The sequence below is a fragment of the Muscardinus avellanarius genome, assembly GCF_963383645.1.
Source record: "Muscardinus avellanarius genome assembly, chromosome: 17".
NCBI classification, from domain to species: Eukaryota; Metazoa; Chordata; class Mammalia; order Rodentia; family Gliridae; genus Muscardinus; species Muscardinus avellanarius.
The window spans coordinates 13,549,986-13,563,424 of NC_137803.1; the positions used below are offsets into that span (position 1 = coordinate 13,549,986).

Here is a 13,439-nt window from a genome sequence, read left to right on the forward strand (position 1 = left end):
AAAATATCTTGTCCAAGAGTCACTAAGTACACTGTGTGCACTCTTCTGTCAATATACTTTCTTGTTATTGTAAGTTGAACTAAAATAACTAGGCTACTAGACGTAAAAGATGGTAGTAAAGGATAAAGATACTGAGTTTAACACTGTTCTTGCTCAATGACAAACTCTACAGAGTCTAAATCACAAGCTCATTTGTGTTTAAAGGCTATAACTTACATCAGGCAACCCAAGAGCTTGAAAAATTTTTAACCTAAAATTACTCTTTCAGGTAAAATACAAAATGTGTAATTTCTTAAGACAAGAAACTTCAGATAAAGCCATTTAAATTTTCTCATAGTTTATACTAGCTAAGAGAATAGTTATATGATAGGTACGATAACAATTTTCAAACTAAATTTTCATTGACAACTCTGCAACCAGACAGTACCTTTAATCTGTCCTCTACTTAAAAACTTTCATTTTACTTATAAAATAAATAAATATTTATTCAAAACAACAATAAGTGGCTTTAAAGCCTTTAAAGAACAACCTGAGTCAAGTTATAAATACTAAAACTTAATTGGAAGATGACCCTCGAAAAAATGAAAGTTCTCTGCAAGACTAAAAAGTAACTGACTAGATAAACCACACATATAAAACCAGATGCGCTCAATTTAAATACAGGAAAGCCTTCAAAAGGCCTCAAAGGCCACTTCCTACGGTTTTTTTGGTACTGGAAATGGAACCCAGGGCATTCTATCTCCAAGCTACACCCTCAGCCCTATTTTTTTTTTTTCCTATCTATTCTTACCTCCATCTACACATACACAAAAAGACAGGCAGCAATTTATGAATAAGTCATATATAAAATTATAAAAGAAAGGTATAGAATTTTCTAACAACCTCTTAAAGGATGTCATCTAAAACAAACATTAATTATCCTCTTCCTAAGGAAAAAAAATTAACTACCAAAATCTAACACATTCTTCTGCTGGGGTGCCCTATATTTCACTGGAGCACAGAGGTAATTTCTAGGAATCTCTTCGGCCTGGTACAAACGTTCACTCTCTGGGAATCCTGACAATGTTCTGGCACATAACATCACCTTACAGCAAGTCCCTTTTCTTCATCAGTAACTAAACTTCCTTACAAAAGTTCAAGTGAACCCACCATATGCTGAATTTTGTTCTATGGCAAATGAGTATCAGCACAGAGATGTTTGACGTATTCATTTAGGTTTCAAATAAGCTTGGCTTTGTTTAAAAAACAAGCGATCAAGCACCTTTTTAGCAATCAGGTATCTTCTAGAACACCTATCCTCCGGCTTCACAGTCAAGAACAGACTGAATCCTGTGTATGGCATCCTCTTACCTTTAGGAACATACACATAGAGACAATTATGTATTTATGTTGGGCACTTAGAAATAAAGCAGTAAGTGCAGAAAGTAATTGCTTTTCGTAAAAGATAAAACAGTAAGATTAAAATGACAAGGGCAGAAATTTAAGATTCAACCAGAGAGGGGACCTGTCATATTCACACTGAGATGAGTTAGAAAAGCAAAACAAAAAAGTGCTTATCGTCCACTTAGAATATTTTAGACACTCTTGAAAAGACAATCAAAGAGAATCAAAGACTTCAATTTCATGACTGACACCCAAAACTCTTCCCATGAACATTTATCATGATCCATGTATGCAATCATGAGCAAAACAAGGGTCACAGGACTCCTGGATAAAAATATGTTCTAACATTTATTTTACATACCTTGTCTATATCTGGTTTCTAAGTTGTAGGGGGATTCATTGTTCTCATGTTAAAATATTCTCCTTCCCTGTAGGATTATCATTTAGTTATTCTGCATAGTATGAAAGATTTTAAAATTTGTATGAGCTGTAGGGAAAAGGATATAGTTGTTGCTCCCACATAAAAGATCATCTACATTCTGGGCCAAAATCTTTAAAAAGCATGTCATCTAATTGAGATGTTAATCTCTTTCACATACTGCAAATGCTATTGTATTGTGATCTGATTTTCCTTGTAAAGCAAAGATGCAGCAGAAGTCCACTTATGAATTCCAAAAAACCTCAGTAAGACTTAGAAGAACGTCTCTGAGGGGATGCTTCCAGTCTTGCACATTTCAGTGTGGTTCATTCAAAGAAACTAAATCACGACTTGGATACAAATCGGGCCAAACATTAAACTTGAAAGAATCATTACAGATTGCTGGAGTTACTGCTATGATTGTTTTTCCACCACCATTTACAACCTAAAACATAAAGCTAGCCAAGATTTAATTCTGCAACGCGGGCTTAATTTTAAATAAAATTTCTTATCTCTAAGAACTTAATTCTTCAACACAGATGAGAAAAAGGATGCCAACAACTTGTGACGCTCAAAAGCAATAGCAAGGACCTACAGCTCCCTCAGTACCACGTCTTAAGCCAAAAGAGAATCATTACATTAAACACCCCTTGTCACGAACGTGATCTTGTACTGAATAAAGACTCTGGAAGATCTGGGGTTACATCTTGAAGAGTGGGTGACCATTTAAGTTCTCATCGTGAACACTACTGCAATGGCCAGCTCTGCCTGTAAAGGCTGGAAGAAAGAAACAGGCAAGAAATCATTTTGGATGCCAGTCAAACTTACAAAGGAAACTAAAATAAAGCAAAAAAAAAAAAAGTACTGGATAAAAAAATATCACTAAAAAGTCAATAATCAATGACACCTGCGAGGTGTCAGTGAGGACTCTATGGGTGTATAGCAGAGAGTAGAACAAGGGGCTCAAGGAGGCGTGGACTATATTTAGAGTCTAGGAGTTGTACACTGCAGACAGTCTGGTATAGGAAGAGTGTTTCCTGTTGGTCATTTTTGTCGGTTGGTATTATGAACATGTGATAGCTTACCTGAAATCAAACGGCCTGAAACCCATCGAAGCCAGAGCGGAGGCCAGAAAGAAGCACCTTCAGTGTTCCCTGTGCCTCCTCCAGGAGCCCTGTAACTTCCTGGGGACTGGGCCACCTTTCCACCCTACTCTCCAACCTGTGAGTCCTCCGGGCTAAAAGACTCACAGATGGAAAGGCTGCTCTTAGCACTACCCAGGCTGTATGCAAAAGCTAGAAACATCACACACACACACACACACACACACACACACACACACACACGCACACACGCACACACACACACACACACACACACACACACACACTCATCCAGACAAGCATCTTGAGTTGGGGCCATTTGAATAATTTCTCAAATCCCTGCCAATGTGTAAACCCACGCGTCAACACCTACAGGTGACTTTCTTACCTACAAAGAAGCGGATGAGGCAGCCAATCTCTGAGTCCATGCCCTCCTCCTGCACCCTCCACAGCTCCCCAAATCCCAGTTGGAAGAGGTAGTCATTTTGGATCTTCAATGGCTTCTCGTGGGCCTCCAGGCGCCGGGTGGTCTCTCCGTGGAGCTGCACGTACAGGGTGGGCGGCGAGGACGCCTTCTCCGCGGTCACCCCGCTCCTCCCGGGGGTGGGCTGGGCGCCCTTTGGGGCCGCCGGCTTCTCCTCTCGGGGCCCCTCGCCCGAGCCCTCGACGCCCCTCCGCTGTGCCCGGGGCGGGGAGGCCGTCGGGCAAGGCGAAGGCGGGTGCGCGGGCCTGCAGGCGCGGCGGGGCGGGCCCGGGGTCCCCGTCGGGCCGGGCTCGGCCTCCAGCTCCTCGGAGGAGGACGAGGAGCCGCCGCCGCTGCTGTAGGGGTCCAGGCGGTCCGACACGCTCTCGGCGCTGGGGCTCAGGCTGAAGCTCTCGGGGTCGGAGGCCGCGCCGTCCAGCCGCGGCAGGGTGCAGGGCTCGCCGGGGCCGGAGTCCGAGGGCGCGGGGCTGGCGCGGGGCAGCCAGCCGCCAGGCAGCGGCAGGTCGGCGGGGGCCGCCGGCGGAGGCCCCCCGACGGCCGCGGGCGGCTGGAGCCGGGGCTCGGCGTCGGGGGGCCCCTGGCCCAGCACCTTCAGCACGCCGCCGCCGCTCCGGTGGCCCAGCTGCAGCAGGCGGGCGGCCACCTCGCCCGCCGTGGTGTCCAGCGTGCAGAGCACCGGGCGCAGGCAGGTCGAGGCCAGGTGGCGGTCGAAGACGTGCACGCAGCCCCGCTGCAGCCGCTGCCTCACCCAGTCCCGGTCGGACGGCTGCAGCTGCAGCAGCTGCCGGTGCTTCAGGAGCAGCGCCTTCCTGTCCAGGCTCCGGGTGCACAGCGACGCCGCGGCCGAGCAGGAGGCGGGGACGCCCGCGGCGTGCGGGGCAGCGGCGGCCGAGGACGACGACGACGAGGACGACGAGGTGGCGGCGGCGGACAGATTGCGCTTGAGCCGGCCCCTCCGCAGCAGCAGCGAGTTGGCGCCGCCGGCCCCGGGCCCCGGGGCAGCCCCGCCGAGCGGCTGGGGCGCGCCGCGCCGCCTCCTGCGCGCCGAGCCCCCGGCCCGGCCCGGCGCCGCCTCGCCCGCGGCCTCGGCCCGCGCCCCGCCGCCGCCGATCGCGCCCGCAGCCTCGCGGCTCAGCGCGGGGGCCGGCGCGCCGTCCTGCCCGCCGCTGTCGGGGAGGCGCTGCGCCGGGGCCGCCGCCGCGGCGGGCTCCATTGCGGCGGGGCTTCGCGTTTCCCCCCCAGCTCCGGAGGCAGCGGGCGGAGAGGGACGAGGTGAGGCGAAGGTGGGAGGCGGCGGCGGCGGCGGCGCGCGGGCCAGGGGAAGCCAATGGCGCTCGGCGCGGCCGTTCCAGGGGATTATGTGGCAATTCGGAGCATTCCGTCGGTGCCGCGGTGTTCCATCCCGCGCGCCCGCCTCGCCGCCGCCGCCGCCGCCGCCCCCCCACACACGCCCTCCCGCCCGGGCCGCGGCTCCCAGCGCCAGGCCCCGCCCGCGCCCCCGCCAGCCAGCCGCGGAGCCCGGCTCATTGAATATTAATCGCGAGCCGGCCGCGGGAAGGCGGGAGGCGGGGCTCATGAATATGCATCGCCAGCATGACGGCATCCCCAAGAGCCGCGCGGATTGGCGGCGGATGGCGAGGGGGCGGGGCTTCAGGGTAAACAAACGTGACGCGTGCGTGCGAGGGCGGGGCGCGGCCGCTTTTCCGGAGATTCCCGAGCCGGCTCGGAGACGGGCGCGCGGTGCACCTCGGGAGTTGTGTTCTCGCCCCCCGAGACCCGAGCGCGGGAGGGACGATGGCGAACTACAAGCCCCAGCGAGCCCTCGGCTCTGCCCGCTCCTGGCCGCCCGCCGCTAGCCTGGCCAGGGGGTATTGTGCCCTCTGCTGTTGAACTCTGTGCCCGGGAACGTTCTTCATTAACTTGTACCTTTACCCGCCCACTCCTGCAAGCCAGACGACTTTTATTTTTCCTCATTGAGGGCGAGGGCATTCGGGGACTCTGAAGGGTAGGAAGGTCCTCGGCGCTCAGCTCCGCCCTTTGTGCCAGATGCACACACCCACGGCACCCGGGATGGTGGCGGGGAGAGTGGGCCCCACTGACTTTTCCCCCACTTGTCAGCGCTCGGGAAGACCTGCAGTGCCTGGAAATTCAACTCGGACGTTTGTCGAATGTGCCTGGTAGAAACTGCTCAACCCTGAGTCCATCCTTTCCTTCTCCAGTAAGGAGGAAAATGGCAAAGGGCTGGGTCTCCTTGTAGCTTAATTACACAAAGCGATGGAACGTGAGACGGTCGGAAAGGAGGGGTGTTTCTGACTTTTTTCTCTTAGCCTCATCCCTGATTTTTTTTTTCTTTCAACATTCAGGAAAGAATGCTACCTGTTACTGCTACAGTGTCGTAGTTGTTGTGTGAAAAGTTGCGATTCTTGGGGGTGTTTTGTTTTGTTTTGTTGACCAGTTGAAACAATGTTGTAAGATGAATTAGGTCAGTTTGCTATTTAAAACATTGCATAAACATTTCATTGACTTACCTTCTCCCTAATTGCCTGTATATCTGGATTTTCGTGTGTGTGTGTGTGCGCGCGCGCGCGCGTGTGTTGGATCCCAGGGACAATCCACTTCTGAGCTACACCTCCAGCCTTTTTCATTATTATTATTTTTTATTTATTTATTTATTTATTGGTGGTACTGGGGATGGAACCCTTCTACCTACCTCCGGCCTTCTCTCTCTCTCTCTCTCTCTCTCTCTCTCTCTCTCTCTCTCTCTCTCTCTCTCACACACACACACACACACACACACACACACACACACACACGAAACAAGGTCTCTTAAGCCAGCCAAGCTGGCTTCGAACCTGCGCGCTCCTCCTGTCTCTGCCTCCCAAGCGCAGGGATTACAAGCGTGCGCCACCACGCCCGGCTTTAATTGAAAACAATATCTTCCTAAATGATTGAGGTTGGCCTCGAACTTACAGTCCTCCTGTCTCATCCTCCCAAGTGCTGGGATATCAAAGTGAGAAACCATGTCTCCTACATGAAAAACTTTTCAATAGTTGCATACTATCCAGGGTCTGCTTAAACTTCAGGAAGATGACCAAATTCAGCAGAGAAGAGAAAAGGAGACGTCAACTCAAGCCTGTAGCAAGAAAAGTAATATTTAGGTTATCCACACAATTTCATTGAACAGGAGTGGAGAAATACATGAGTGCTTTTCAATGATTCCTGAAATTGTTAAAAAATAATTTCTTATATGTAGCTCAAAAATAGAATGCCCCTGGGTTCAATTCCCAGTACCACAAAAAATAAAAAGTGCACTCCTACAGGAACTAGTTTTTATCCCACTTAACTTAAATCAACAGCAACTTTTTTTTTTTTTGTAGTACTGGGGATTGAACACAGACACAGGGGCATTGTACCTCAGAGCTATACCACCACACCTATTTCTTTTATTATACTTTATTTTGAAATTGGGTCTCACTATGTTGCAGAGGGCCTCCCTAAGTAGCTAAGGCTGGTTTCAAACTTGAGATCCTTCTGTCTCAGCATCCCAAGTACTGAGAAGAAAACATGTATTTATTGAAGGATCAACCTATATTTTAAAAAAAGTATTGATATTAAGTATAAATTTCAACTAAAGTAATCCATGTGATTTTTTTTCCTGTACCAGGGATTGAACCCAGGGGCATTCTACCTCCAAGCTGTACCCCAAGCCTATTTTTTTATTCTTTATTTTGAAACAAGGTCTCACTCAAGCCTATGTTTTATTCTTTATTTTGAAACAAGGTCTCACTCAAGCCTGTGTTTTATTCTTTATTTTGAAACAGGTCTCACTAAGTGGCCTCCAAATCCTCCTGTGTCAGCCTCCCAAGTACTGGGATTACAATCATGGGCCACCACACCCAGCTTGCTAAGGCTCTTAATTGTAGAACTGGAAAGAGTGATCATTTAATGCAGATTAAAAACTGTTAATTTAACAGAGCTCACATTAATTTCAATACTAAAACATGGGATTTGGATACTTATATTCAATAGTTGCTTTAAGTTGGTTTTCTACAAAACTTCTAATTTTTACTGCATTCAGATATATATTAATTTACATCTGCTTTCTTAAGTTAAAATATAACAATGAAGCACCGGGCGTGGTGGCGCACGCTTGTAATCCCTGCACTTGGGAGGCGGAGACAGGAGTAGCGTGCAGGTTCGAAGCCAGCTTGGCTGGCTTAAGAGAACCTGTTTCCAAATAAAAATGTAAAATATGTCTGGGAGTGTAGCCTGGAGGTAGAAGGGTTTCCAGGAACCCCAGTACCACCAAATACACACACACACACACACACACACACACACACACAATGAAGTAATATGTATCTTTTAATGAAAAATGTTGTCACCATTGGCCCAATGTCCATTAGAATCCTGAGTAAGAAATCATAATTCTGTTTAATCTACCTCTGATTCCTGTTTATATCTTTTCAGCCACCACAGATCTAACTTTTAATCCCTTAAGAATTCTGTTTGCTCACTGGGAAGGGCAGCACATGCTTGTAATCCCAGTACCTGAGAAGCTGAGACAGGAGGATCACAGTTTCGCAGACAGCCTCAACTACTTAGTGAGGCCCCTCTGGAGTTTAGTGAGACCTCATTTCAAAATAAAGAATTAAAAAATAGGGCTGGAGGTGTAGCTCTGAGGTAGAATGCCCCTGGGTTCAATCCCCAGTACCAGAAAAGAAAAAAAAAAAAAGGATTCTGTTTGCTCTTTGAAGGTATTTATAACTAAAACATATCCTCCAAGGCGGGAGGGGATTAAGAAAAGGCATTCCTTGCCAGGCCTGGTGGCGCACGCTTGTAGTCCCCACGCTTGGGAGGCGGAGACAGGAGGATCGCGCAGGTTCGAAGCCAGCCTCGCTGGCTTAAGAGACCCTGTTTCCAAATTTTAAAAATATATAAAATAGGTCTGGGAGTGTAGCCCGGAGGTATAAGGATTTCCAGGAACCCTAGTACCACCAAAGAAAAGAAAAGAAAGAAAGAAAGAAAGAAAGAAAGAAAGAAAGAAAGAAAGAAAAGAGAGAGAGAGAGAGAGAGAGAGAGAGAGAGAGAGAAAGAAATTGGGAAGATATCATACAGTTTTTTTTTTTTTTTTTTGGTGGTACTGGGGTTCCTGGAAGCCCTTCTACCTCTGGGCTACACTCCCAGACCTATTTTTATATTTTTATTTAGAAACAGGGTCTCCTAAGCCAGCGCTCGCGGCTGGCTCCGAACCTGCGCGATCCTCCTGTCTCCGCCTCCCAAGCGCGGGGATGACAAGCGTGCGCCACCACGCCCGGCTATCATACACTTTTGACAGATAGGAACTTGGTATCAGGGAGACCTCCTTACCAAGTCAGTGGGGCAGGGAATAATAATAATGTATGTTAGCATAAAGAAAGGGAAGTACATTCCCACCTCAAAAAACAAAAAACTCTGTAGGGGGTGGAGAAAGCTTTGTCAGATATTTTTTGTTGGGTGCATAGTCTGTAATCTGAGAGATGGCATATTCCATTTTACTCACAATAATAAAATCAGACTAGAGGAGAGCACAGAAGGCCAACGTCCACACTAGGATCCATCCCTCACTCTACTCCCCAATTTTCACAAACTTACTAAACTTGGGGATGAGACTAGAAAAGAAACGGAAGCCCTTAAAGAAAAGAGAGTCCTCCTGCCGGGCACAGTGGAGCATGCCTGTAATCCCAATGCTTGGGAGGCTCACACAGGATTGCAGTTTGGGGGCAGGCTCAGAAATTTAGCGAGACCCTTAGCAACTTAACAAGACCGTGTTTCAAATATTAAAAAGGGCTGGGGGTGGTGGTGGAGGGGAGTTGCTGAGCCCCAGTACCAAAAGAAAAGCAAAGATAGCCCTTTTAACACCAGATCAAACAGAACCTTGTCTTTGAAACAACACGTTGATAAAAGGCAATGACTTAACCTTGGAGCTTGCCAGAATCATGGAACATCACGGAGTCCGGTGTGCCAATCTACACTCTACGACTTCTCTGAATAAGAAAGGAGTTGCAATAAAAGACAAATGTTTTCCAGACACCCATGAAATATCTTTTCCCATTTAAAAAAGTGGAGTGGATACACCAGTACCCTAAAACCATGGAATGCCTCCCCATCTTAAAACGTTCCAAAAATACAGTCCAATACTGTGTTTCTGACTAGCCACGCTTTTCAAAGAATCACATCTTAAAATGCTAAAAGATGATCCTGAAAAGACACATTAGATGTTAAAGTTGTAAATCTTGATGCCAACTTATTAAAATATTTTCACAGCTAAGTTGCGAAGAGGAGAGCATAATATTCAATTTACTGCCGTAGTTTACTTTCTGCGGTGTGATTTATAACTGACTTGCTGTGTTCTGCATCTATGTTAATCCTGTTTGCATCCTTAGATCTCAGATAAAAGGAACCATCTTTGGAATTTTTTCCCCTGATATAAACAGTTGGAATTTTAATGGGAGCATGAATTGATAGCTGGGATGGTTTCAGTCTGAATTGTTAAGGGCTCAGCTGTGTCCAGAAATAAACTCAGAGAGATGCCATATACAATGTAATACATTTACTTAGTACATTATGAACAAGGGATCTAATTATAGTTTCACATTTTTATATCCCTTGAGCTACTAGTGGTTTACCAAGCCTAAATTGCACACTGTTTACTCATTCTTTTTTACTATGAGGAACCCATTTAGCAAACTATTGGCCTAGTGCACTAAATGGGCCCCAGGTGGCCAAACAGAATTAATATGTTCCCTGTTCACTGGCAGATGAGACCTTATGGTCCCTCTAACGTCTTACCCCTCCCTCATAAAACTTACGATTTAAATTCTATCAAGAGCTGAGATTGCCTCTCGTCTTAGGTAGCCCGTTGATGGATACGGCTTGATAGCTTTTCGGATTTTAGTGTGTCCTTTTCAATCCCATAATTCTTTATCATTTTCTGATTTCTCTCATCCTGCCTTATGGAAATAAACAAAGGTCCTGTATGCCTCAAAAATGAAGTTTTAGACCGGAAATAGAGGCCGTGTAGACACCCTCCCCCAAAATGTGAATTACCTGGGACATTCATTCAACAGGTATTTAAAGAACTTTTATGTATAGGTATCATTGGTGAATGATAAGAAGTAGAGACGAAAACAGCCACCCTAATGAAGCTTATGGATAGGCATTGCCTTTTTTTTATAATCTTCAATTAAAATCAGCCAACTCTCTTCTTTTGTGTACAATCGTATATTTGAAACAAATGGGGAGAATCTGCATATACAAACTGTGTATAAATATATTTCTTCTTCAAGTATTTATTCTCTCTGTTATGAATGAGTCCATCATACAATTGTTTTAAACATTTCTATAATATCAATACATTTTTAGTACATTAATTGTGTGTGTGTGTGTGTGTGTGTGTGTATGTGTGTGTGTGTGTGTGTTGCTAGGAATTAAACCCAGGGGGCATTTTACCTCAGAGCTATACACCCAGTCCTGTTTTTTTTGTTTATTCTGAAACCAGGTCTCATTAAGTCACTGAGGACCTCACTAAGTTGCTGAGGCTAGCCACGAACCTGTGATCCTCCTGACTCGACCTCCCAAGTACTGGAAGTACAAGTATGCACCACCACATCTAGTATAAATACATTAATATTTGAAATTAATTTAGACCAGCCTTTTAAATATTTTTAATTTATTTACTTTTTGAAGTGCTGGAGATTGAACCCAGGGGCATTCTACCTCCAAGCTACACACCCTCAGCCCTATTTCTTTTATTGCTTTAAAACACACACACACACACACACACACACACACACACACACACACACACGCATTCTATCTCTGAGCTACACCTCCAGCACTATTTTTTTTTTTTGAAACAGGGTCTCACTAAGTTGCAGAGGACCTCACCAAGGCTGGTTTCAAACCTGCAATCCTCCTGTCTCAGCCTCCCAAGTATTGGGATTACAAACATGCACCACCACACCTGGCTGATTATTTATTTATTTATTTATTTATTTATTTATGTGATACTGGGGAAGGAACCCAGGGGCATTCTACCTCCAAGCTACACCCCCATCCCTGTTTTTATTTTTTATTTTGAAACAGGCTCTCAGTGAGTTGCAAAGGACCTCGCTAAGTAGTAACTGAGGCTGGCCGTGAACCGTGATCCTCCTGTCTCAGCCTCCTGAATTCTAGGATTACAAGCATGTGCCACCATGTGCAGCTTATTCTTTATTTTTAAAACAGGGTCTCACTAAGTTGCAGAGGGCCTCATAACATAGCTGAGGCTGGCCATGAATCCATGATCCTCCTGTCTCAGCCTCCCAAGTACTGGGATTACAAGTGTGTGCCCACACCCAACTTAGACCCAGCGTTTTAGGGACATGTTTTGTCTCTATGCTGAGCACCCAATACCTTCTTCCATCAAAATTCACATCTAACAAATTATCTTTTCTATCTCATCACAAAGCAATTTCTTCTGATTCTTGCATGACTGAAAACACTGAAGTATCCTCTGGATGATTCCCCATACAGTCAAACTCACAGAACTGAGCCTCAAGCAAAGGGCTCACATGATTCTTATACCCTCGGTATAAGAAGCAGCCTGGGTATTGACATTTTTGCCCCACTGTAGAGAGACTCCAAGAGACACCATCAGTCTCTCAAAACCCTGTCCTTTCCTCCTCTGGGTCTTGCCAATCCAGTGGTCTAGATCCCTCAGTATATTTTATTTTCTAGGACTGCAATAACCAAGTCCCATGAACGGAGTGGATTAAAACAACAGAAATGGGTTCCTTTCAGCGCTAGAGATTAGAAGTCCAAAATGAAGGTGTTGACAGGGCTGCAAGCTCCCTAAAGGCGGGGAGGGGGAGTCTTCCTTGCTTTATCCAGTCTCTGGTGGCTGTCTGCCTGCTCAGCTATGGCTGCACTACTCCAGTCTCTGCTTCTGGGATCTGCCATCACAGTCTTCTCCCGGTGCCTCTGTGTCCAAGTTGCCCTCTTATGAGTGTTGCAGGAGACTCAGTTTCCCCCTGATTTCTGAGACAAGATTTCTGGAGATCACAATCAGAGACAGGTTTCTTTATTTACCAGTAAATGGCTCAGTTGACAAACTCATTGAAATGAACCTCAAAAGGCTCACATGATCCTTATACCCTCGGTCTCTCACTTTGGAGAGGGGAGGACTAAGCTTGAGATTTATTGTACCTAGCATAAGCAAGGTGCTTCAGTTACACACCGTTCCCCAGCTCTCTCCAGTCTTTTAACTAGCTCTCTTTTGTTTACATCGGGGAGAGCTCCTGGGTCATGACTGCATTGCATAAGAAATAGCTCCCTTATCTTTTGGAAGTGTCTGCTCATTTGCTCACAGGCAACTAGGGGGAGGGAGTGGGGAACTCTCACTTTTTCCCAACTTAAGTCTAAACTCCTAACAATATTTCTAAGGCTCTGACTGGGTTTTCTATCTCATAAGACATCCGTCATTTGGACCAAGGCCCACCCTAATCCTTCATGACCTCATCTAAACTTGCAAACATCTTCAAAGGCCCCATTTTCTGAGGTTCTGGGTAGATGTAAATTGGGGGGAGGGACATTTGAATGCAGTGTTCTAGGTATTTTACATCACTCCTCAGGAGTATCCATCAGAAAGTTATCAGATTTTTAGACTGCAGGAATTAGTAAAAAGACACACACACACACACACACACACACACACACACACACGCATGCACAAGTAGTAACCAAACTAGGTTTGTAACTTTTTACTGATTCATTAAAATCTTTATTGATTCACTGTTATATGCCTGACACTCTATAAGGAACTGAGTAAATGATGGTAAACAAAGTATCCGCAATTGATGACCCTCCAGAACACTATTAAAAAGGATACCATAAACATGCCATTTTATTTATTTTTTAAATTAATTAATTAATTCATTTATTTGGTGGTACTGGGGGTGTAACCCAGGGGCTTTCTATCTCCAGGCTCTATTCGCAGATATATTTTATATTTTATTTTGAAACAGGGTCT

General features: G+C 46.0%; 1 protein-coding gene across 1 annotated transcript in view; it reads right to left on the reverse strand.

Annotated features, from left to right (window-relative positions):
* Positions 1-4,601, reverse strand: part of PHLPP1 (PH domain and leucine rich repeat protein phosphatase 1) — a gene marked incomplete at both ends in the record, with an annotated part of 185,278 nt that extends 180,677 nt beyond the window's left edge. The window contains one exon of the mRNA XM_080714393.1: positions 3,293-4,601. Coding sequence (XP_080570519.1) covers positions 3,293-4,601 — 1,309 coding nt within the window. The remainder of the gene's footprint in view (positions 1-3,292) is intronic.
* Positions 4,602-13,439: the final 8,838 nt, after the last annotated feature.